Raw genomic sequence first — 24,521 nt, forward strand, 5'->3', positions numbered from 1 at the left:
AAGAACAAAACGAAAATGTCTTTGAAGTAGAAGTCAAAGTTAATGATAATAGCAAGGAGACAGTTGCAGAAAAGAGAGTGGATAGAAAATCACAGTCGTGTCATCAACATGTATAAGTGTAATGCAAGATGAAAGGGGGGGAGAGGGATGAGGACATTATTTAGGGAGATAACAGCAGTGCTCAGACCCAAGAGAGAAAGCAAAATCAGGAGAGGACAGGTGCATTTGAATAAAGATGAGGACGACAGGCTTCTCTCGACTCAATATCACACACATACCATTGACTTTGAGTGGAAGGGAGAGGACATGAATGAAGAAGAGCAGATCTGTATAATCCTTGTGTCCACCTCCACTCTAAAAGGGTGAAATGCAAGATGCTTTACATTGTGCATACAGTAACAATACTTAAACTTAATGTACTTAAAAGGTTACATATCTAGATATAAATGTTCAGTCTATATAGTAATATCTACACTGTGATATACAGTAACTGTTGCTATGTACAGTATACACTCATGTGCTGGCGCATCTATTTGTTTGTTTCTAGAAAGGCAGCTTGGTGCAATGGTGCGAGACCCGTTCTGCTCAGCGGTCAGGAAACCACAAAACACAGAATTGAGAACATCGATTAAGTGAGGGAATTATTCCAGTGCTATTCAAATTCCCACCTGCAGAGCCTGATGCCCACAAAGCACCGATGCAGGCAAACACTGGAGCACAGCACACCTACCCATCTCCATTTGAAGCATGCAGGTTTGCTGCAAAGCGGCAGGGGACTTCTGTGAAGGCCAGTCATTAAAAAAATGTGCAGAGATGTGAGGAATGCACAAAACTTCCTTCTAAATTGTTGGTGGGCAACAGGAAATGACAGTAAACTAAGTTCGTGTCTGTAGAGGCTCATACACAGATAGAGGGAAGATTGAATACTGTAAACACGACTATTATCTTCAAGTGAAAGAATGAACATGTTCCCACAATCGCCCCTGCTATCAAAACACAAAGCACAGATTTACACAACCCAGCGCTGCAAATTAATTTCAGATATACATCAAATTATACAGCAAACGTTGTTGACAGCATTAGTGTTCCGTGTCAATATATTTGCAAGTATCGTTGCTCATACTAGGACTAGAAATGTAACAAACTTCGGCGTATAACTTGCAGTTTTTGATACGGCCATAAATGATAAATGTGCAAGCTAATTAGAAGTGTACAAATAATATTTAAATCAAGCATTTCAATATTAAACGCACAGCCATGTAAAAAATTAAGAGACCATTCCAAATTTCCTTTAATCAGGATTTCTAGATGTATTGTGGCCATTCCAGTTCAGTGTCTGTTGAATTTCAACAAAATCAAACCTCAGGAGTGACAAAGTCATCCAACAGCAATGTGAAAGACTGACAGCATGACAACACACATGAAAACTGTGATAAAAAAAAATCGAGGTCATCACATAAAAAAATACTTTTTGAACTTTTTCTAAACACATGTACAATATTACTGTTGCATTGCTTAAAAATGAATATGAACTTGTTTTCTTTGCAGTATTTGAAGTCTGGAAAAAACGAGCATCCTTTGACCTGTTTCTCCAGTTTTCATTTTCTGCAAATAAATGCGAATACAAACAATATCTTAATTTAAAATTTGGGGAAAATATTGTTAGTCGTTTACAGAATTAAACAAATGACAATTTCACCTAAACGCATATCTATAAATAGCAATTTCAGAAAAACTGAAAACAATTTTGAAACGGACTCTTAATTTTTTCTGCGGCTGTATAAACATACTTAACATATAAACAACTTTTTAAATATGAATTAATATTAAACATTGTAAAACATCTTGTACATTAATATTTTGAAAGTGTTAAAACTCAGCGGTTTTCAAACCACTTCTGAACAAATCGTCAGGAAGAGCTTTAAAACCCTGCTTCACATGGTATTCGAAGTCAAGCAGTGGTGTGTGGTAAAAGCTTAGTGGTGGGAAAGGCATTAAGGGGCACAAGCTGGAATAAAGGGATGAGGGTACGGGAGTCAACCATTAGGGACGAGGTGGAGCCATTAATTAGCCCGTCAAAGTAATTAACAGCCAGACACAGCTCATTTAAAAAGAAAGTATTCAAACCAAATTAGTTGATTTATTTCTGTCAAACATTGAAACACATTGTTTAAAATAACAGAGGGGTAATTATCATACAACAAGTCTTGCCAAAATAAACTGTCCCAGACGTACAGTAGTACGTATACACGATAAAATAAAACAAAGTCACCCTTCAATGTTACAATCAAATGAACAATATCCAAGAATGCTTCCGTTTAGACAGCAAACGACAAATCCCTGACGTTTTTTGAATCAAGTGAGCGCTGGAGCCGCAAAATGTCAGAATAATAATGTGATTTATGAATTTAGTTTTAAAGGGATGGTTCACCCAAAAAGGAAAATTTTGTTATTGTTTATTCACCCTCTTCTCATTTCAAACCTGTATGACACACAAAAGAAGATATTTTGAAGAATGTTGGTAACCTGCAATACCCATTGACTTGCATTGTTTTTTTGCCCATACAAAAAAAGTAAATGGGTACCACCACTGTTCGGTTGCAAACATTCTTGTTTAAATATCGTCTTTCGTGTTCTGCAGAAGAAAGAAAGTCATACAGGTTTGAAATGACAAGAGGGTGAGAAAACAATGGCAGAATTTTCATTTTTGGGTGAACTCTCTCTTTTAAGCCTCCATGATGCTTTCAACACACCCATGCACATTAATGTTATTCTCTGTCGATGTCCAGGTGGGACAGAAGAAAGGAAAACATAAACATATTTTTATATCGAAAAAGACCTAATGAAAACCACATAGATGAGGACAAAGGAAGAAAGCCAAATTTACACAGGTGAACTCACGTCATTATCAATGACAGATGATGAGGGTTTCTCAGGTCCACAGAAAGTAAAAAAGAGAAGATACAAATGTTGTTTGATCAAAATGTCCAAGAGATTGTTATGGCAGAGCAGCATTTTGTCTCATTATGCCAGGAGGAATTCAGTTTATATGAATAAAGAAACCGAGCATGTATGCAGAACGTGTGTTAAGGTGAGACAGTCCGTGTTGAAATGGATCTGTGTATCTTCTCTCTCCTGTTGTCATTGCTTCATGTTGCTCAGACGCACATTCTTCTCCCGCTCAAACTGCCTGTGGTCAACTCGCTCCAGGAAGTTCTTTCTCTCCACGTATCTGCAGAAACACATCGTAGAGCAAGCTTGTGTTATAATAAGGAAAACTAGCAAGTGACCTCATTTTGTAAACAAGAATATAAGTGGGAGTCATGTGATGAATCTGACAAATAAGAACTACACTGCAAAAGGGAAAAACAAAACGAAAACTAGTGACGTTTTCAAAACTAGAACAACCACGGCACACAGCAGGGACAGAGAGGATGCTGGGTAATGTGCACTTATAAAGGAACACAAAACATTCCGTGGCGTCTTCAAGAAAGCACCATTGTATGAGCACAAACAAACAATCCCAGGGAAAGAATGGCATTGACACAAACACTGAGTCTTACTCATTTTTGTAGTGTCAGAGTGAGTTCAATAGCATAAGAATGATATTCTATGCATGCAGTCGGTGTTACAGCACGCCACGTCTCCCGTTTCCCTATTCCAAAGCTTTCTCCAGTGCTACTAATGCAATTTTTCCTCTGTGTCTTGAAAACAGCATGACAACAGCAAGCAGGACAGCGGGGTGTTAGCTAATGTCACCACTTTCAAGGTTCTCAAGTGACTTCACACACATTCTTGTCTCTTCAGACATTCTGCATTTATTTTCCACTGCGATTCCGAACCTGCGTAAAGAAGATCCGTACGATTTAGCATGAGCTTCAGAGGTCCATGTATTCAGTCTTGCTGTTTATTGTCATTATAAAGACTTGCTGGTACACAAGCTAAAGGTGGAAATGTAATAACCCTTTCAGGTTGACATCATCTGATGTCTGTGGTTTTTATCGTAATAGCTACAATCTGGGTTCAGGTAAGGGAAGCTGGCTGATGACCAGCAGAAGGGCATCTCGTACAGAAAGCCTGAAGTCTAAATGAATTGTTGTGGAGAGCAATGTGCACACGAACAAAACCAGAAAAGCAGCTGCCATCCGAGGCTACAGAACAGAGACTGAAGATTTTATTAGATATCAAATTACGCCGGTCAATGATGAAAAGACAGACAGAGAGCAAAAACTGATTGCCTGTGTCTTGTTTCCTCACAGAGAGATCCCATTAGGACTTCAAACAAGCACACACATACAAACACAATCTGATGCAAACACAGTGAGTATAAATGGGTCATTTTTAGGTCATTTTAAGAATTACACCAAAAGTAGGGCTGTGCAGTTAATCGTAATTAATCGTAATCATCAAATTTAAACGATGATCAAGGTGAAACGATTATTGTGCTGCATTCCATTTTGCAGAGATATACGTACATATTTCGATTTGTTATTCAATAAAATTCAATTAAAAAGGCAAGTTTTTAATTTATTTTTTATGTTGTTTCAGGTCAGTGAGTAAACAATGTTAAATATTTGTGATCTCAATATTGGCCAAAATAATTGTGATTATGATTTTTGTTCATAATTGAGCAGCCCTAACCAAAAACAATAATTTAATTTATGTTGAACATTGTTTATCCTCCCTGTCTTGTGTTTTTATTTGTAGCTGTGCAGTCTTAAGGTGCTAAACAATATTTTGGCTGTATGGTTCCATAAAAACCTGATTCACAAAAAAAGGTTATTTAGATTATAAAAAGGTAAGAAAGAAATGATTCCTTTAATAACCTTTGAATAAATGGTTCCTTTGGCAAACCACAAATGGATAGTCTATGGCATCATCGTACGGTGACTTTAAAAGAGCAGTTCACCCAAAAATGAAAATTCGGTCATCATTTACTCACCCTCTTGTCATTTCAAACCTGTATGACTTTCTTTCTTTTGCAGAACAAAAAAGAAGATGCACTGCCCATCCAAAAAAAAGTTACACACTCTCATTTTTGATTACGGCACGCATTGGCTGTGGCATCGTTTCGATAAGATTCTGCAATATCACAACATTTATGTCCTGTCCAGAGTTGCATACATTTTTCGCACATTTAAAAAAGATTCTCACATTGCGGCCCATTGTTCAGTCTTTGGGTTCACTAATTTAATTCAATAGACACTGACAGAAACTTCATGCTTCCTACTCTACTAACCAAGTGTTTGAAGAGCACAATCTGTCTCACGGCTCACCCTAAATCCCAGCAGGGAGGCACTTTCCCCAGTTTCTCAATCCCAGGATGCACTGGAAGCTTCGATATCCAATCAACCGTTTACCTCCTGGGACTGGAGGAGAGCTCTGACAGATCTGTCTGCATTTACATCATTCCACAAAAAAAAAAAAACTCAAGTATCATCATCACACTGAAAACAGCCCTGAGAGTCCTGTGAGCCTATAGTATATGGCACACCAGTCTACTACTCCAGCTAGCATGTCTGGTCTACACGTCCTCCACACCCTTCAGCAGCTCTTCTCCTAAACCACATGCCTCTCAACGATACCGAAATATGGAAACATTGGCAAACCATAATTTTGTCTGTCGCAGGAGCTTTTTTTAAACCCCCAGGTCAGGATTTTAATTTAGTAACATTTCCACTCTCTACAACCGTCTGCTGGAGAACAAACACGGCTCTCTTCATCCACATGGCGATGAAGCTTTGCTCTGTGCTGAACATGCAGTTGGATTTGTCTCAGCAATGTCTAGAGAGGGAGTTAAACAGGATGGACATAAGATGCAGAGATGATGTCATTCTACATTACCATCCACTCGGGACAACACGCAAGGTTTGTGCTCCTCCCTCATCTCCCGTCTCAAATGCATCTTGGGACTGGGGTAACGTCGCAAAATTGTGGCATTGCTTTTCCCCAGAGGAATGTCAGCTCGGAGCCCCTATGTAGTCTGGGTAACTAAGGCGACAGGGGATTTGGAAGCCAAAGGAGAGCAAGTAAACAACAAACCCCATGTACTACCCAGATAAACCACAGTCACAGCAGCTGTGGCACGCAACCCAAGTGACCCCCTTTTATTCACCTTTAGAAACCAACCAATCAGCACACGTTCACAAAAAGCCAGAAGAGAAACGACCGATTCCCTGCCAAAATATTTAACTTCCACCAAAACTCACTACTATGAACAAAATGTAATTGTGTATTTAGAGCAGACATGTAAACTATGTGTGCGCAGCTCTTAATTATGGTCTTGTTTAATTCTTTTGCTCTTGAAGTCTAAAAACTGATCTGTAGATTACTGGTACTAAGGTCAGTCCTGACAGGGTAAGTATACTTAATCTATAGACTTTATTTTCAATCCCTTAAACATAATAATTTGTAACATAATGTTGTAATTTGCCAGATAAAACCCTCTATTTCGGGTTGTGGCGGCAACCCTAAGGACATGCTGGTTTTGTGCATCCTACCGAGCGAGAAATTAGCTCCCTATGTACAGAAAGCCTCTATAAAGTGTATAGTCCCTCACAATGCACTCCCATTCATCTCAAGAAGTACTTAAACTCTAGAAGCAAATCTTTTAGGTTGTCAGAGTAAGGTATTAAACATTCATTTGAGAGCGGAGATCAATACAGGGGGATCTTCCTTAAATCAGTTTATAATTAAACGCAAAACTTCTCTCGAAAGCCACATTACTTAATCCTAGGGAAGCGAGGATTAGAATGCCATCTCTAATTTGCATTTATAAAATGAGTTTCTTTCCTATTAATATTATGAAGGAACTCAAAATGGAGAAGAGATGAGGCAGGTGGCTAGGTAAAGGGCTGTTTTTCTGTCGAACAGGTACTTGGGGCTTTATTCGATGTTTTGTTCGCAATGGCGTGTTGAAGTTCTGCATGCGTGCGAGTGTGTAGGAGAGATGTGGGTGTTGAGTATATGGCCTTACACTGCAGGTGTCTGCCCACACGCTTCTGATTGGTCGATGAGGGGCACACAAACTATGAAGATACATATAAAAGCGAATCTGTGAAGTGCTTAGAACAGCAGGTTTAGTGTGCTTACAACAGTAGTTCAAAAGCCTCTTAAACATACTAGATGTTATCACAAAAACATCTATAGGCAGCATGGTAATGTTCGGTTCTCGAAAACGGTTCTTCCAAACCCCACAGCTCCATTGGTAAGCCCTTCACTAAACGTGTTATTTTTAACTTATCCTACACCACATATTATTTAGCATTTATAATCGGATTAAAAAAATAGTGGTAAGCTTGAACCAAGATCAATTTGTTTCAATAAAAGTGGGAAGTCAACATTGCATACTGAATGTCCATTGTTTCATAAAGAATACTTTTTCCTGTAAACACCAGATGAAACTGTTAATGACCATGGTTTCTGTTCAGTTCAGGTTTGCAGTATCACCTTCTGAGTGAAGCTGAAGTTGTTTTTCTCTTCCTGACCTCCTGCTGCAAGATAGCCATCAAGGCCAAGATAAGCGCTTTAAATGAAGTGGCCATTGGCTTAGCTCCCACTGCATTTATCTGCACAGTGAGCAACAGACTGAACCCAAATCAGTCTGGAGGGGTTCTTCTCGGTCAGGTCTTAGAGACCTCTTCATTTAAATGTCTGCCCTTTGTAAAGAGGGATACAATCAGCGAGTCTTTCAGACATTCTAAATAGGTCTAGTAAGGGAGAGTCTCAAAATTTCTGATCAAAATTGACCGGAAAAAAATCTGCCTATATACAGCCTGTACAGTACAGCATAGACTGCTCTAGACAAAGAAACACATAAGGGACGTGTAAAATAAGTTGACTTACACGTTTTAAATCTATGGAAATTTGTAGCTTTCTGATGAAAATCTACAAATTTCTGGTCAAACCATAAGCCTTACGTTTATCAAATGTTCGTAAAGCATATGATTTTACTACATACACATTCATTTCACTGTTCGGTGAACTTAATGATCCATTTCTAACGTATAATCAAAATTGTGCTAAAATACAATTTTTCAGCAGGCTGCTGCTTTAGGCACTTGGTACACTTAATGATGTTTATTCAGCTCAGATGAAAACCTCTAAAGCTAGTGCGAGACACTAATGGGAGATAATATGATATGATGGGTTTTTCTGGGTCACTAATGAGGCTGAAACATACCCTTCTTTGCCTCGATTATGGATGGCCAGCTCGTCTGCAATGCCCTCTTCTGATTTAAAGGCATCCCAGTCCATCTTAGACTTCTCCAAAGTGCTCATCTTCTGCTTTTTGGACCCAATGCGATTTAGGATGCTGCCCATGCCTGCTGGCCTCTTCACACTAGAGGGAAAAACATCAACATCATAAAACTCATCTTGGGTCAGGACTGTCACATATTATAAATAAATGATTTAACCAAGAGGGGATTCACGTTTGTTTTTTAAGAGACAAAAGGCTCCAGTAACATTTTAGGTGGAATTTAGTCTTTTTGGAAACCGATAATATGGATGAGAATATTTGGAAAGAAAAACGCAGGATGAAGAACCAAAAGAGAAATAATCCAGCAAACAAATTTGTTTCCACTGAATTTTAGTAGCAGCTGAGTAACCGTAAAACATTTTATTCACCACAATTTGTTAACTATTTGTTTTTCTATTTGTTAACTATAAATGTTTTAGTTTATGATTACAATGTTATGCTTTGTGTATTTGTTTGTCTGCATAAAAACAATTCACGAAAGCTTACAAATAACGAAATATAAAACAACAGGACACACTGACAACATTATAACATTTCTGCCATTTAAAAAAGTGTTTAAAAAAATTCTAAATCTGCCATAACCACAAGCTTTATACAGTTTAAAAATAAATTGTATGACATATTAGTTAGCTACAAATAATAACTGAGAAATGTGGAACGAAGAATGTAAGTGGAGGCTGATGCTGACAGTATTGCAACTGGTACATCTGCATCTCCTGCAATGTGCTGCTGTAAAAAAAAAGATGCACAGTTTGACCGATACCAAAGTCATCTTAACACAGAGGTTGCGCTTGGCTGCTGTAATGAAATGTTAAACGATCTGTGGAATGGAGGAGGCAAGACTCCAGACCAGGGGTTCTCCCTCATACATGGGTGCCGAGTGGAGTGAGGGTCTGCAGGGGGAATAGACGGGGCGGCAGTAGGACAGTAGTGCATTATGGGATGCCCAAGGACAGATGGTTTCATGCTCAGGCGAGTTTTAGGAGAAAGTCTGCCATGAGGAACGAGAAGGAAAATTGTTGTGTACAGGTGAAAAGAACAATCGTTTTCAGGACAAAGAAATTAATGTTTGAGGAATGGAAAATGGCAGAGAGCAGAAGCGGATGTCATTGTCATACAAAATTTAAATACAGAAAACAACCCAAACCGAGCATCACGTCATTAAAAATTCTTCAAATAAATTTTGATTTTAATGCCTCGTCTCGCTTCAACTGAAAGTAAAATGAACGCTGTGAAACTGTATTACTTCACTGCAGGGTAAAAAGACTTCATTAATTTCTTAATGAACTGCAAGTTACAATTACCTCACAGTAATAAAGTCGATTTAGCATGACTTATACAAGCGTACATACAAATAAAAAGAGGCAACCTACAAACAGACACACAAGGCTAATGTCCAAAGGTCTTTGAAAATGCATCTGCCATCTGTGCTAATGCTGTCAACATCATTGAAAAAGGAGATGGGAAAGAATGATTGATGGAGAGGAGAAAAAAAGAAAAGCAGAATGGAAGATGGATTTTAAATATGCAGGTTCTCTGTTTGAAACAAAAGACAATATTTTGAGAATGGTCTTTGTGGTCTTGTGTTCATAGAATGGAAGTCAATAGGGACCCACATTGTTGTGACACCAACATTCCTTAAAATATCTTCTTTTGTGTTCTGCAGAAAAAAAGTCAAAGATGTAAGGCTGAATAACGAGCAAAAGAATATACATTTTTGAGTGAACTATCCCTTAAACTCGTGGGAATACAAATGCCACCAGAAAATACTATGTGTGTATTTAAAAAGTAGGAAGGACTTTGAAAGCAGTCAGTTTTACACAGATGTGTATGTACACAGACACATCTGTACAGGGCAACATGTCACATGTAGCCCATGATTACAAACAGCTTTGTGCCAGCTGTTTCACGGGAGCAGACCACTATCTGGCCAGACAACTCCTCCCCACACAAACACCAATAATACTGAGGTACAAAATACAGCATAACATAAAAATCTATAATAGCAAAGGCCAATATTTTAATCCTATTCTCACTGTTATAACTGCATTCACAAACATATTTGATAGTACATACTACGCAAGCTAGCAAAAATATACCATCATATCTGAGCGAATATGATTACCGTATTGATGGCTCACACCAGTACGACTTTAAGATCTGTCCATATTTTGACTTATAACATCCAAAACGCCTTTGCTTTAATAAAAGTTGCCACACTACAGAATCCTCAGGCAGTGCCTGCATTACACTGACTCAATGTGGTCTGTGGACCGATTAAAAAATCAACAAAGGACACAGGAACGTGTTACCTACAGCTTAGTCAACAGAAGCAGTATACAGTATATACACACATATAAACAGGAAGACGGTTTAAACCTATCCTGACAGGGAATCAATATACAATCAGGGTTTAACTTATAGTCAATCCCGTGTGCCATGCGACAGTATCGATATGACTGAGGAACACTCAGAGGTGGGTAGAGTAGCCAAAATCTTTACTCAAGTAAAAGTACAAGTAACTAGAGAAATTGTTACTCAAGTAAAAGTCACTAGTTTAAAAATTACTTGAGTAAAAGTAAAAAAGTATGCAATGAAAAAACTACTCAAGTAGCTAGTTACTTAGTTACTTTGTATCTGATTATATAGGCCTACTACATAAAATTAATATTAACGCCAATATTTTAATATTACATTTTAATCAATATTTTTAATTATCATAAGCAGATATCTTTGCAATATACTAGAGAGACTAAAGAATAGACAAACACAGAAGAGACAAGCATTTCTGTAAATTTCATCTAGTCCTGATGTCAATGTAGTTTACACAACTTATTTAGAATAATAGACCATGTCAAACTAAAGCATGAACTAAACTCAGAGCATTTCCTAAGATGATCTAGAACATCTGCAGTGCTCTCTTAAATGAAATACACATTTTTGAACAAAGCTCATGTTTTCTCGTGTTGTGTCACGTGTGTGTTGTGAAACGCTCTTACTTGTAAACAAACAGTAAACAGTGAACCACACGCCCATCAACAAGTTTTCTTCCTTCTGTTCTTCAAATGTATATTTCTGCAAGCCCACGTCTCTGTGTCTGACAGGTAACGCGCATGTTGCTGTGTCTGACGAACAGGTCGCGCGGGTGCGCGCATATGGCGGGCATTTATCATTGCTGGCAAACAATATGACACATTTGCAGTTTTGATTGTATAGATATAGATTAATATCCACTTCATCCAACGCTCTTTGTGTTCTGCGTGTTCTTAAATTTCGCGCTACGAGGAGTGAGTAATCCTGCTTCAGATGATTCAGATCGTGCTGCGAACTGAACAAATCATTTGAACTGATTCATTAGCCTATTCAAATGGTTTTGCCCATTGTTCAATTAATGCTTTCAAAAGAATCGACTCAAAAGAATCGATCACTCGGGAATGCCCGTAAAAAGAGACGACAACCTTGAAATAAACAACGCAACATTTAAAATGAAGGAACGAAGGAACGTCACGCAATGTAACTAAGTAAAAGTACAGATTTTCTATTAGAAATATACTCAAGTAAGAGTAAAAGTACACACTTTGAATTTTACTTAAAAAGTACATATTTTCCAAAATGTTACTCAAGTAAATGTAACGAAGTAAATGTAGCGCGTTACTACCCACCTCTGGGAACACTAGGCCTGGAGCCAACTCCTGTGCCAAAAGATGGGGCAGAATGTTCAACACAGAGCCAAGGTGACTGTATCCAGCCAGAGGTATCGGCCTCACCCACAGTTTTCAAAGAGAGAGGATGCTAATGATGTAACAGATACGCACTTCACAAGCAAATTAAATGAGGTACATTGCAATATAGACACCTGTTTTGTGCTGAACCACTTAAACAAACATTAAACAGAATCAGCTTCTTAGATCAGTAAAAAGTACACGGTTCAGTAAGCAAGCCATTTTTAGAGCAGTCTCACTGTCAAAATCGATAGAGTACACTAAAAAATCTTAACTCCCTAAACATTACTCACATGCACTATAAAGACTAGCGAGCATCACCTGCTTACTATATTTACTTGAAAGCAATGTCATCAGAAGATAAGTGTCGTGTAAATCTATTATTTTGCCTATCTGTAAAAGAGATTTTGTTTGCAATTATCTTTAATCCCTGCTGTGCCCAACAGATAAAAATCCTACAAACTAAGTATTAGAGTAGCTACAGAGGAAGAAAGATGTTAAAAGACTCCCGCAATATCTGATTTTTTGTTCTGCAAATGTAAAGCATTACCATTTATACTGTAAGCATTTTGTGCCCTTCTTTACTGAATACAAATGTTGTGCTTTATTACATTTTTCCATTGTCTGAATAGCAGTATGATTATGAACAAACTATGAACTTTTTAAAAGCTATAAGATAGTTACTTGCAATATAGTGTATTACACAGCAACACTGTAAATTATTATGTTTTTTTAATGCACAAACCTATAATCATATAGCAAATTACGTGTCCTAATATTTAGTGGAGCCTTTGCTAGTGCCCTAATTTGTGTTCATAATAATAATTCACACTGTAGGTAACCGTAATGTGGGGTTGCATGACACAATCCAGAGAGCAGAATAATAAGCCATAATATCCGCAACCTCAGTTGTGTTTATCAGCAGTCAGACTTGTCCCATGACCAAAATCTTGTTAGTGTCTCAGCTAAAGGCACACACAGGGCCACTATGTCCAGGCGTTCTGTGAAGGGGGAGGAAAACCCCTGAAACATCTTATTCTCGCTCTATCCAAGGCAGGAAGTGAATTCCTGCACCTTATTATATCTGTTTATGTCATCTAAGTTCACCAAGAGGCTCGTAAACTCAGAATCGTCTCATATTTAGCTGACAAGTCGCCTTATATCCACTCTTTGTAATTACAGCCTTTGTGACATCATAAGAGAGGACATAACAGGGCATCATGGGAGATGGACACCAGCTGACCCTGGATGTTTGATCTATATTATCTCAGTAGCCTGGCTGCTCAGACTCATTTGATGGTCTGTTCTTGCCTGAGAGGCGGACGCTGGCCTAGTTATTTGCAGTTATTTACGAGTGAGTGCAGAGGAAGACCTGTGCAGTGGAGCTATAAACCAGCAGCACATCCACTATGAGACCCCAATCTCAGGACAGAACAGGCTCATGACCCACATTCTGAACGACAAGCCGAAGCTGGAGAAACATCCAGAGGATGGGTGGCCGGCTTACATAACACCCCTAAAATGCTGATGGAGCTGTGGCGGTGTACACACATTTAGACAGACAAGGGAAGTTGCATACAGCGTAAAAAATGTGTTTAATTAGTCATGGCATCATTGGTTTAACATTACTTGAACTTAAAACCATTTTAATATGCATTTATTATGCATTTATACTTTTTATGAGTGACAACAATTCATCACTAATCAAGGTGTGAAACAATGTTAAAAAGGCTTGTAAAGCTGATTTGATTATACCTAAAAATGTAAGACAACAACACATTTTTGCAGTGTACTAATGTTTTAAGCATATACAGTTTACACAAAAACAAAATACTACTAACTATGACACAAGGGGTTAAATAACACCACTCGCCAAGTGCCAAATGAGAATTTAAAAATAATTTTAGGAGAAAGTAAAACCAAATGACCAGACGTTGGGATCGGAAAGATATCCCACCGATTTAATAACATGAACTTTTTGAATTTATTTATTAACTAACACACTATCTAACTGATGTAAATCAAACAAAAACGCTTGACGTTAGATCAATAACAAGTTTCTTGCAAATTTGCAAAGAAAGCAAATTTGATGTAAAAATAGAAAAACAGCTCAATTCCAAAAGACAACTAGACAATCTTGACCACAAATGATTTACTTTTTCAGAGCTATTTAAAGCTTTATTTATTTTACCAGTGGTGCTTTAAAGATTTATTTAAAGTGTTTTAATGTGTGGCTATAACTGTTTGTGACTGTAAGATCGCAAAATTCCTTTCAGAGGCGTTTCGCGTCTTGATTGATTCAGTTAAAAGCAGCGCTACAACAGTGATCAAAGCAGCACATTTGTAACAAATTCAAAGCATTTAACAATACATTTCCAGACAGTTACTTCCAGACTTCAAATGGCCTGCTGTCAGCAGTTTTCCCATTATTGTATTTGTTTGAAGACTAAAAGTATAGTTACTTAAGCATGTATTTGTCAGCTAATCTTTTTAGAAGCTTAACATCCAACAAGCACTGAGTTTCATTTATTTGGCAATTCCTGCTCAATAAATAACACAAAGACAAATAATATAACTCATAAATGTTATGCTCCAGTGCAAGAAATATTAGAAATGATTCTATGCACGATTTAAGCCAATACATTTACTAATTTGTAAAAAGAACCAACATGCAACACATGCAACTTTAATGTAAACTGCACACTATCATTTGCAAGGTCACACACAAATAAATTGTTGCCGGTCACCTCAGGTTCCCACCTTCTGGTTAACTGTGTTTTCATCTTAAATATGATATCCTACCTGACCTATCCACCCCCCTTCATTTCAAATCCTATACTTTCCTTTTGTTTGATCTTCAAAAGACCTGTTCAATTTGGAATATGAAGCTTTGAGCGTCACCACCCCTAATAGGATAAATGACAGATTTACATCCTGAGAACAATACGTAGCCATCTGCTCATGGATGACTAACGAACATACATAAACACACCTTCAGCGTTAAAACCTAGAGTTCAAAGACCTTTAACACTCGGGGCTCCTGGACCCTGTGATCAGCCACCTGGACACATTAAAAAAGTCCCTAATCTGTGATTTGTGTCTGTCACTGACACAAACACACATGAAGATATTAAACAGGTCCATGTGTTTACCCAATCAATGCTATTAACTATACAATTACGCTACTAAGAAATGTTTCGCCAGAGTTTACAAACAGTTTACAGAACGCTCGATAATTGACCAATAATGCCAAGTATTAATGGTGTAAAACATGCAAACTAGGATTACAATTCTCTGTGGTAACAAATACTACGTACTGTACAGTATGTCCTCATTACGAACCCACTCCTGTCCTCCACTCGTCCTCTAACACAAGAATTCAGATATTTTCAGCACAGATGGACAAAGTGTTTAAACCCAAACAATTCAACAGAGCTCTACAGGGAAAAGATGACATGTGAGGAGATAAAACCTTATATCCCCAACACACACAAAAGTTTTGTATTTGCATGTTTTTAAATTGCTGAGGTAACTGTCTGAAAAACATGTGTGGAAATTTGTAGGTTTCAGAGAGTTTATGCACACATGACCACTATTGTGCCTCAGGCCTTTGGGAAATAGGTCTTTCTACTCTGTGTGTCTTGTCATGTGTATACAGTATATGTACTCGTGTCTCAGACAAGACGTGGAACAGACACCATAAAACTGGAAAGCAGGAAATGCAGGGCCACGGTTTAAACAAAACACACTGATCTGAGGATTCTGAAGACGACAGCCATTTACTTAAGCAGCAGCCTCACACACTTCTTAGGCAAAATTATCAGTCTGCATGCTCCTACAGTAATGATGTTTTCTAATAAAACCTAGAACGTAACAAAAGTGCTTACATGTTTTCAGAAAGAAAAAAGCAAACCGATAAAAATGGACAAAAGCAATAGAAAACAGTGCAAAGAGTAAAACTTCAATTAAAGGTGCTGTGTGTCATTTTTTGGATATACAGAACTATGTGTTCAGAGGTGTATAAGGAACTTACATAATGAAACGTTATATTTTAATTACCTTAGAATGAACTATTTTTATCTACATGCACTGCGGGTCCCCATGCATGGACTTCACAATGTTGTTCCTACAGTAGCACTAAACGGACAAACTGCTCTAGTGCGTTTCGTAAATACGTTATCTCCTTCGGCAAAGAAGCAAAACGTGACGACATCAAAGCCCTGTGTCACCCACAGTAGTGCTCCGAAAGGGAGGGGTGGAGTAAGCCGTTGGTTGCAATTCGCAACCTCACCACTAGATGCTGCTAAATTTCATACACTGGACCTTTAAGGACCTTTCAGTTGTGTGCTATACGACGGTCATCAGATGGAAACTTGGAGGTCTATGGGTGTGCTGTTCTAGGCTAATACTGTGTTTCTAACCAAGCACCACTAATCAAATCTACAAATACAGTTATGACACAACAACGATTTCTGATTAAGTCAGTAATATGTGTGTGCGTAGATGTCACTCGTCTGTCTCCGCTTGAAGAGCACTGGCCTGTCACACTTTGTTCACCTTTCAAGCGTCCCAGTTCCCAACTGTCAGCAAATTTCCCATCCTGAGAGCCATTACATGCTCCCTGCTCTCCTTTTTCATCTTTCCTCAGCCCATATTGCTTCAGTCCTCATTCAATTCATTTAACAACTTTATATCGGCATACTTTGTGAGAAGGGCCGGTATGGAAGTTGATACACAAATCCGTAAAGCTTCCCTTAGCTAACTACGGTCGCATTATATCTGCATAACCGATAAGAGCGAGTTACCATAATCACTTCCAGCCATTTCGAGTCTAACAGGGCTAATTTCCTTCCTGAAAGGGTTTTCTCTTTGTATATCAAGAGAAACTGGCAGGGCATGGTACAGAGAGACTCTTTGGAAAGGTCTGGAGTGGCCCCAAACATAAGAGGCTTGACTTTTCCCATCTGTTCTTACAATATCCGACCGAAGAACATCACCCCACTTTCCTCTTCAACATGCAGACTATTCACCGCCTCCACAGCTGCACGTCCGTGAGGACGGTAATGCGCTTCCTGTTACAAGCAGAGGAGTCTTCGCAAACCCTGGTGTTTGAAGACGAGGACTGAAGTGGTCTAGTTGTGTCTCTTTGACAGGCTGAATAGAGGCTGATGGAGCTCTGAGGAGACTTGGAGATACAGGGGTGGTGAAGTGTCTAAACAGCCAGGGCTGATTTGACGTTTTAAAAGTGTCTGTGGTGAATTCCCAAAAACGAGATCTTTCAGCACTGCTTCGAATATTGATGTAAACACTTTTAATATTTCATGCGTCATTCTGCATTCACAGCTGAAGTTTGATTGTAGGTCACGTCTGCTGCTCAAAAACTTCAAGGAGATTTTGAAGAAATTGTTCACTCAAACATAAAAAGTCTGTCAATATTTCACTTTTTCACGGAACACATCTGGATTGAAAAACAAATAACTATGAAAGTAATATATGACTCCATTACCAAGTTTTCTGAAACCATACGATAGCTTTTTGTGAGAACCAAAACTGGAAGAACATAAGCGATGACAAAATGTTCAAATTTGGGTGAATTCTTCAACTAAAAAGTTTTAAATGTACACCAACTGGATGTCTGTGCAGGCAGTCAGTGTGTTGATAAAGTCCTCATAAGATGTCTGTCTGCTATCACACATTCAACATAAAAGCCTCGTGGGACAATTTGCATTTGTTTTGGCAGAAGCACACACTTAGACTGGCATACAGAGGAAACCGTGCGCCCTGCTCTCTTTCAGGCCACGGCACAATTTTATATGCCAGAAGGGAGCGAGGAGTGGCCTGGTTTTGTCAGAAACATAAACTGGGAGATAGAGCGCACAAATCTGTGCAGTGTCCAGTAGTAGGAGTCTTTATATTGAACCATCACTTCAGTTAACATGAATTCATTAGACTGAAGACTGACTAACACTGTATCCAGCTGTGAGGAGACAAGCAACATGATATTTCAGGTGTGCTAAAGAAATATCCTGAGGTGAACATCATTCACAACCAGCAGAAGTTCACTATGCTCATAGTGACGTCATTACAGAGGTTAAAGAGCTGGAAAGAAAAAACTCAAAACACACAAAAGATTGATGTATTTTAACATGCATTGGTTTAGAAGTATTTTCACATTCATTGTTTTATAGGGATTTAAAAAATGTATGACTCAAGAGGTCTGAGACGAGAACCAAACCAATCAATCTATTCGCAATGCTTAAAAAAAGTGGGCAGTCTCTTCAGAGGTCTTTGGTGTGTTTTGATTGGTTGGGCCATTCTTTTGCAGCACTATGAATAATGTAGTTCTCAAACAGTAACTGTGCTGTTAACACATTTGTAAAGCACAGTTGCATTATAGCTCAGACTTCAACAGAGGCAAATTCCATCAATTAACAACCTCAAAGCCGTCTTTAAAAGTTCAATGTTATTTCTTAAAAAACAATTCCCTATGGAAGAAACAAATGGGATGTTTGCTTCCAGGCAGACTGTTGCGGTCTATTACTCTCTAATACTCAAACTACACAATGCAGACCTGTGGGTAACATCAAGACCCAGATTGCAGGAAAGAATAAACAGCTGGACGAGGTTAAAAGTTCTCGCTTTTGAACTCAAACGCTTCCCTTTAGGTACTGTGTTTTGAAACATTCATGTGACCAAGTCACGTCATGAATAACATTCTTTTTTTTGTCTTAAAGGTGCTCTATGTAATATTTAGGACTATCTATTGACGGAAATGCAATATAATACACATAACTATGTCTTCAGATAATAAAGCGTTATGTTTTTATTACCTTTGAATGAACTATTTCTATCTATATATAGCCATGTTGTTTCTACATTAGCCCTAAACGGACAAACTGCTCTACAGAGGGCGTTTCATAAATACGTTACCTCCTTCGGCAAAGAAGGACGTGACGACATGTTTGTCCTCTGTCAGCTGCCGTAGTGCTTCGAAGGGGAGGGGGAGTGAGCAGTTGGTTGCAATTCGCAACATCACCACTAAAATCTCCACATTGCACCTTTAACTTTGTCACTTTCTTTTATATGAAGCTAATAATAATTCCTACATGCCAACTCTACCCATTAAAATCCATGTTTTTTCAACTAAAACAAAAATGACTTCATTTACGAACAATAAAAGAACAGCAAAAATCTATAGTGTAAGTGAACTCTCAAACAAATAGCATCTCTTTTGCCCTTTCTGAACTACAGAATGCACATACACACACACACACACACAAAACGGCCTGACCTGAGCCTCAGACACAGCGTGAGGTGTGTGTGACTGCTCTGTTTTAACGGAGGGAGCGAGGCCCTATTTTTAGGGCCCTGGAGACGAGGCTCTATAATTAGAAAAGCAGAGCTGTGACTGGTACATGTGGAAATCATTAGTTTAAACACACATACACACAGGTTTCCCAGAACCACTGCTACTTACTCGCTTACAGCAAGCTGAACCAAAGCCAAGCGGAACAGAAACAAGAAAACAGAGGACAGACTTCTCTTCTTTAAGAGAAAGAGGCTCTGATGAGGCCACTACCACGCGTGAGGTGTGTGAACAGATGCGTGTGTATCTTAAGATGGAGCTCAGTGTCAGTCAAGTTGTGTGATAAGACCACAGAGACACCAGACGATCAATCAGGCCATCGGTGCAGCTAAGATCAAGCAACAGTCAATCTAGCCGCTTCATAGATCGATACCACTTAGACGACACAAAATTACACAACACTGCTCTACTCTGTGCAGGTTGCATCTGTCTGTGATGTCCGCACAAATGATGTCATCGGTTATCCTTTACACATGCATGCAAACTCACACACAGGTTAAAAAAATTTACTTTCTGCCTGCGACTATAAATATTTCTTATAGGCATTAAATATTTTGCATTGTTTTTATTAAATGATATATTATTATCGATATGCCAACTATATTATTTAATTCAACCCTGTATCATTTTTACAATTTGATTTAAACCATGTAATTTTCCCATTCCTAATGAAGATACTCTCCAACTGGCAAGTAACTACATTTTATTTAGTTGCCCATGCCAATTTCGACTCATATTTGGCACATGGCGAGTGTTAATTCTGGACCCTGCTCATGCATAAATGGGCTGTTGGGTAAAATCAACAGATGGACACGCCAGGTGAAGTGTGTGTGTGCTCAGGATGGCAGAGAAACAAAAGAGCTTTTTGCTGACTGCAACCAGCAATAAAACCAATCAAATGTGATAATAAATGCAGTTGACAACTAAAATGTTAAAGGGATAGTTCACCCAAAAATCATTTACTCCCCTTTTAACATGTATGACTTTCATTTTTCTGCAGGACACAAAAGAAGATATTTCAAAACTGTTGGTAACCGAACAAAGGCGATACCCATGGACTTGCATTGTTTTTGTGTCTACACAATAGAAGTGAATGGGTACCGGCCGCCGTTATTCGATTCCCAAAGTTCTTCAAAATATATTCTCTTGTGTTTTGCAGAAGTCAAACAGGTCTGACATGAGTAAATGATGACATCATTTTTGGTCGAACTATCACTTTAATAGTCGAGTATGTATGTGCTATTACACTAATGCATTTGAGAGTTTATTGTACACATTATTCATTACACAAGCTGAACACAAACACGTTTGTAAAACAAATCTTATACACACTAACAGATTATTTAAAACTCTGTATCATCACAGTATGTTTGTAATGATGCCGATCTTTCTTCCAAAGAAGTAACACAGTCAGATGTACATGTGTATGGAAACGGAACAAAACCGTAGAAGGTAAAAGAGCGTGTTTAACTATCGTCAGCAGTTCTGCATTGAGGCACAGTATGACACTGTTAAGTGAAGAAACAGAGAGAAACTATAAGTGTGTGAGAGAGAAAGAGGGCTTCATATGACCCAGAGTGCTGACTCAAGCCCTCCAACCTCAAATCACACAAAAATGGCCTAAAGGGGAAAAGTAAGGAGAGAATATGAAGACAGGTATGTTTTATGCTCTCATTTTTTCTCGTGCAAAGTTTAAGCGAGAGCCCTGCTGTGCTCAAGTGTAACACCCACTGGAATATAAAGAGGCCTGGTTTAAAGTCACAGAGACTTTAAAGCGACAAACACGTGCGCTGTCAAAGCCACTGGAATCAAAACCAGACAGGCATAGGTTAGCAGCAGCAAAGTGTGAGTAGCATATTTTAAGGTATGATATAAAAAAAGTGTCGTTTGGATAATAAAGGGATGAGAGGGGTGGGGTTCAAACTTCTTTCCTGCCGTTCAAGCCAACACCCTTACTGTGTATCCTGTACGGGAAAATTATGACTTCCTGTTCAGCAAACATTCACAATCTCAGTGGACAGAGAAGACGGTCTGAAATTAAAGCCATGGATATGAGGAAGAAGCCAAAGGCAGATCAAAACAATGATAACCTCTCCGTTACAGACACAAACATGAACTCTAAAGAGACCCTAAGAGACCCATACATGCAATTTTTTATTTCTTCAGCACTCTGGGGGGGAAATGACACACACATACACACATCTGTGCGCACTGAGGTTGAAGGATATTTGTGCGATCGCTAGTTTTCCCTAAAGGCACAGATGGAATTCAATTATCAAAGGCTCGCTATCGCTATCATAGCTGTCAAAGATCAATGACATGTCTCACATCACCTCTAGCTCTGAACACAGCGACACAGACGTCTTTATCTATTTACCAGCACCAATGACAACTATGGAGATGACACCTAATTACTGTAATATAACAACATCAATAACAAAGAATTAATTACAGTCGGGCTTTGATAACTTACACACATCTGTATCAGTGAAACATTAAACCAAACCATTAGAAAACACTTTGTTTCATTAATTAACTGGCGCAATGGCTGTAAATGATCCTTCACATACACTGCAAAAGACTGAACAGAGAAACGCAGGATAGAGGGTGTGGGGTGGTACCTGGATCCAAAAGAGGCCATTGGTTCAGAGGATATCCCCTGCTTTTCACTGTTCTCCTGTGATGTCTCCTCTGTCTTCAAAAAGCTCTTGGCCTCCCGTGAATTTATATCCACTTCTTTAGAGACTCTGTGGTACATTGAGATGGTATATATAAACATATAACATGTACTGAAATACAAAACGGATCTTTATATAGATCACATTCTGCATACTTGAAATCAATTGCATGACTGATTGCTTGAGTCAGATAATCTTTCATAGATTTGTTAAATGACTGACTACATCGTAAAAGGCAAAATTTGATTTTATTATGAACATGACAATATAAATATTATAATGCAATACAATGTATAGCTTTACAGATTTTTTTTAATTGTGTATTTAGAAGAATCACTGCTGCTTTCTTAGAAAATCCCGATCCACGGTGTAAAAGTAAATGTTTGCTGACATCTGGTGGCCATGTGAAAAAAATGACAAAAGCCAGTTTAACTCACCGCACTTCTTCCCCAGCAAAATCAAACACCTTGGTAATGGTGATCTTTGTGGATTCTTTGGGTTTATCCCCCTGCTGCTCAGACCCTGTGGAGGGTTCACTGGGCTGATCTGTTTTGGCTGTGGATGTGGACTATGAGAAATACAAGCAGTGTGTGCACATTAATCTAACTGACAATCAAAAAGGCTGGTAGTTTAACGAAGAAAGGAAAGATTGAGAGGCTTGGAAATGTATAAACACTGAACCACAAACCAAACACCATGATAACATTAGCCCAAAGAAAGACTTTCAGGTATAAACCACATAACACGAACACAAAACTCTCTGATCTGAATTTTTAAGTGTGTATGAGTGGTGAACAGAATTGTAAAATTGAAACATTTTGACATTGTTCAAAACAGGGGTGGTGTCACAACATAACGGTACCGACCATAACAGTGATACTAAAATCAACATCGTGTTAATTCTACACAAATGATAATATTTTTAAATAACTAAAAAAATAAAAGAGAGAAGACACAAAAAGGCCTTAAATAAAGATGAATTTGACGACTTTTACCATTTTTACCATCAAGATATTGCAATACTATTGTTATTGTGAAGTCTTTTGTCCACAATAATCAAAGTAGTAAAAATCTTTAGACAGCCCTAAATAACTTTGACAGCCCTAGTTCAAAATGAACACTGAACTGAACAGTTTGTCGATACGATAAATAAAAATGCAGCTACAGAATTCAAATTATTAGCACTGAATTGGTCAGATATGAAAACTTGATCAAATGTAAACATATTTTGAGCATTTTCTTTACCTGTTGAGAGTCTGTGCTTGGAGACACTGCTGTTTTAGGTCGAGGTCCAACATCACTCAGAAAGCTTGCCCAAAGATCATCTGATTTCTTCTTCTGCTGTTCTTCATTCTTCTGTGTTGATCTGACTGCAGATTCTTCTTTTGTCTCATCTTCATTTCCCTGCTGGTCTACTGCACTTCCCTCACTGTCTTCAATTTTGAGACCTCCTTTCTTTCTTTTTCTTTGTTTAAAAAACAGCAAGTGAGAATTCTCATTTTTATTAGAATTTTGCATTTGAATTAAGCTGTTTAGTTAAACGCCATAAATATCTTACCTCATAGGAATTCCACCTTTGCTATTCTTCTTTTTCTTCTTCACATGTTCTGACTGCTGCCCATCATGTTCTTCAAGCTCCAGACCATCTTCTTTCTCACATTCATTTATGTCATCCTCACTCAGATTATCATCTGACATGAAATAAAAAATTTACTTTTTTATAACAATGAGATAATGTTAGCACAAGAAGGGCCCCGAAATCGAATTCTTAATTAAACCTGTTGTCCTTCTAATATCAAAAGAGCAGGACCGGGTCATAAGTAGGTGTCTGGTGGTTAGTTACATCACTATTGTTGCATCCTTGTTGTCACTCCCAGTCTTATATTTAAATATTTGTTTAACGAAGCAGCAGGTTATTAATAACGTTACTCGTTATGAACTAATAGCAAAACATTGATTTTACAGCCTTTGTTCTATACATGTACGTTTTTGGCACTGTAAAAATAATTTCCAAATCATTCTGAAATGTGAACCAAAAGAAAAATACACCGTTAGTTTGGGTGTTTACACATTGCGATGTATAAATAAATAAACAAATTACTTTGACTATAGTGTAGCCATAATTAGCAACCTCTTAGCATCTTTGCACATTGTATATTATGATGCACAGCCAATGCTAAATTGTATTGCTAAAAGCTCTCACCGGATGGCACATAATCGTCATCCTCATTTGAGGCATAATCCTCCGAGTCGTAATCTGAATAATTCATATTTATATGAGTGTTGTGTTGAAACAGCAGTTAAATCTGACGCCGAAAACAAGCAGAAACGGCGGTTCTCCGGATAGCTAGCGTGCAAATGCTTTAGGAGCTTTCCAACATGGTTTTATATGATATATAAACGACCTGCTCGGCCTTCACAACGCATAATTTCTATCCATGTGTGCTACAAATCAACCATACGGAAATCGCAAAGGGACAAACGTCACATGCCAC

The 24,521-nt window shown here is 38.2% G+C and overlaps 1 protein-coding gene across 1 annotated transcript; it reads right to left on the reverse strand.

Moving 5' to 3' along the window:
* Positions 1–1,280: 1,280 nt before the first annotated feature.
* Positions 1,281–24,406, reverse strand: cfdp1 (craniofacial development protein 1). The gene is made up of 7 exons (XM_057348513.1): positions 24,230–24,406; positions 23,585–23,717; positions 23,272–23,491; positions 22,464–22,594; positions 21,970–22,095; positions 8,183–8,341; positions 1,281–3,232 (listed from the first exon to the last, which is right to left on the reverse strand). The coding sequence occupies exons 1-7, from the start codon at positions 24,294–24,296 to the stop codon at positions 3,142–3,144; spliced, it is 927 nt and encodes a 308-aa protein (XP_057204496.1). The 5' UTR covers positions 24,297–24,406; the 3' UTR covers positions 1,281–3,141.
* Positions 24,407–24,521: the final 115 nt, after the last annotated feature.

This window comes from Triplophysa rosa, linkage group LG12 (genome assembly GCF_024868665.1).
Source record: "Triplophysa rosa linkage group LG12, Trosa_1v2, whole genome shotgun sequence".
Taxonomy (NCBI): Eukaryota; Metazoa; Chordata; class Actinopteri; order Cypriniformes; family Nemacheilidae; genus Triplophysa; species Triplophysa rosa.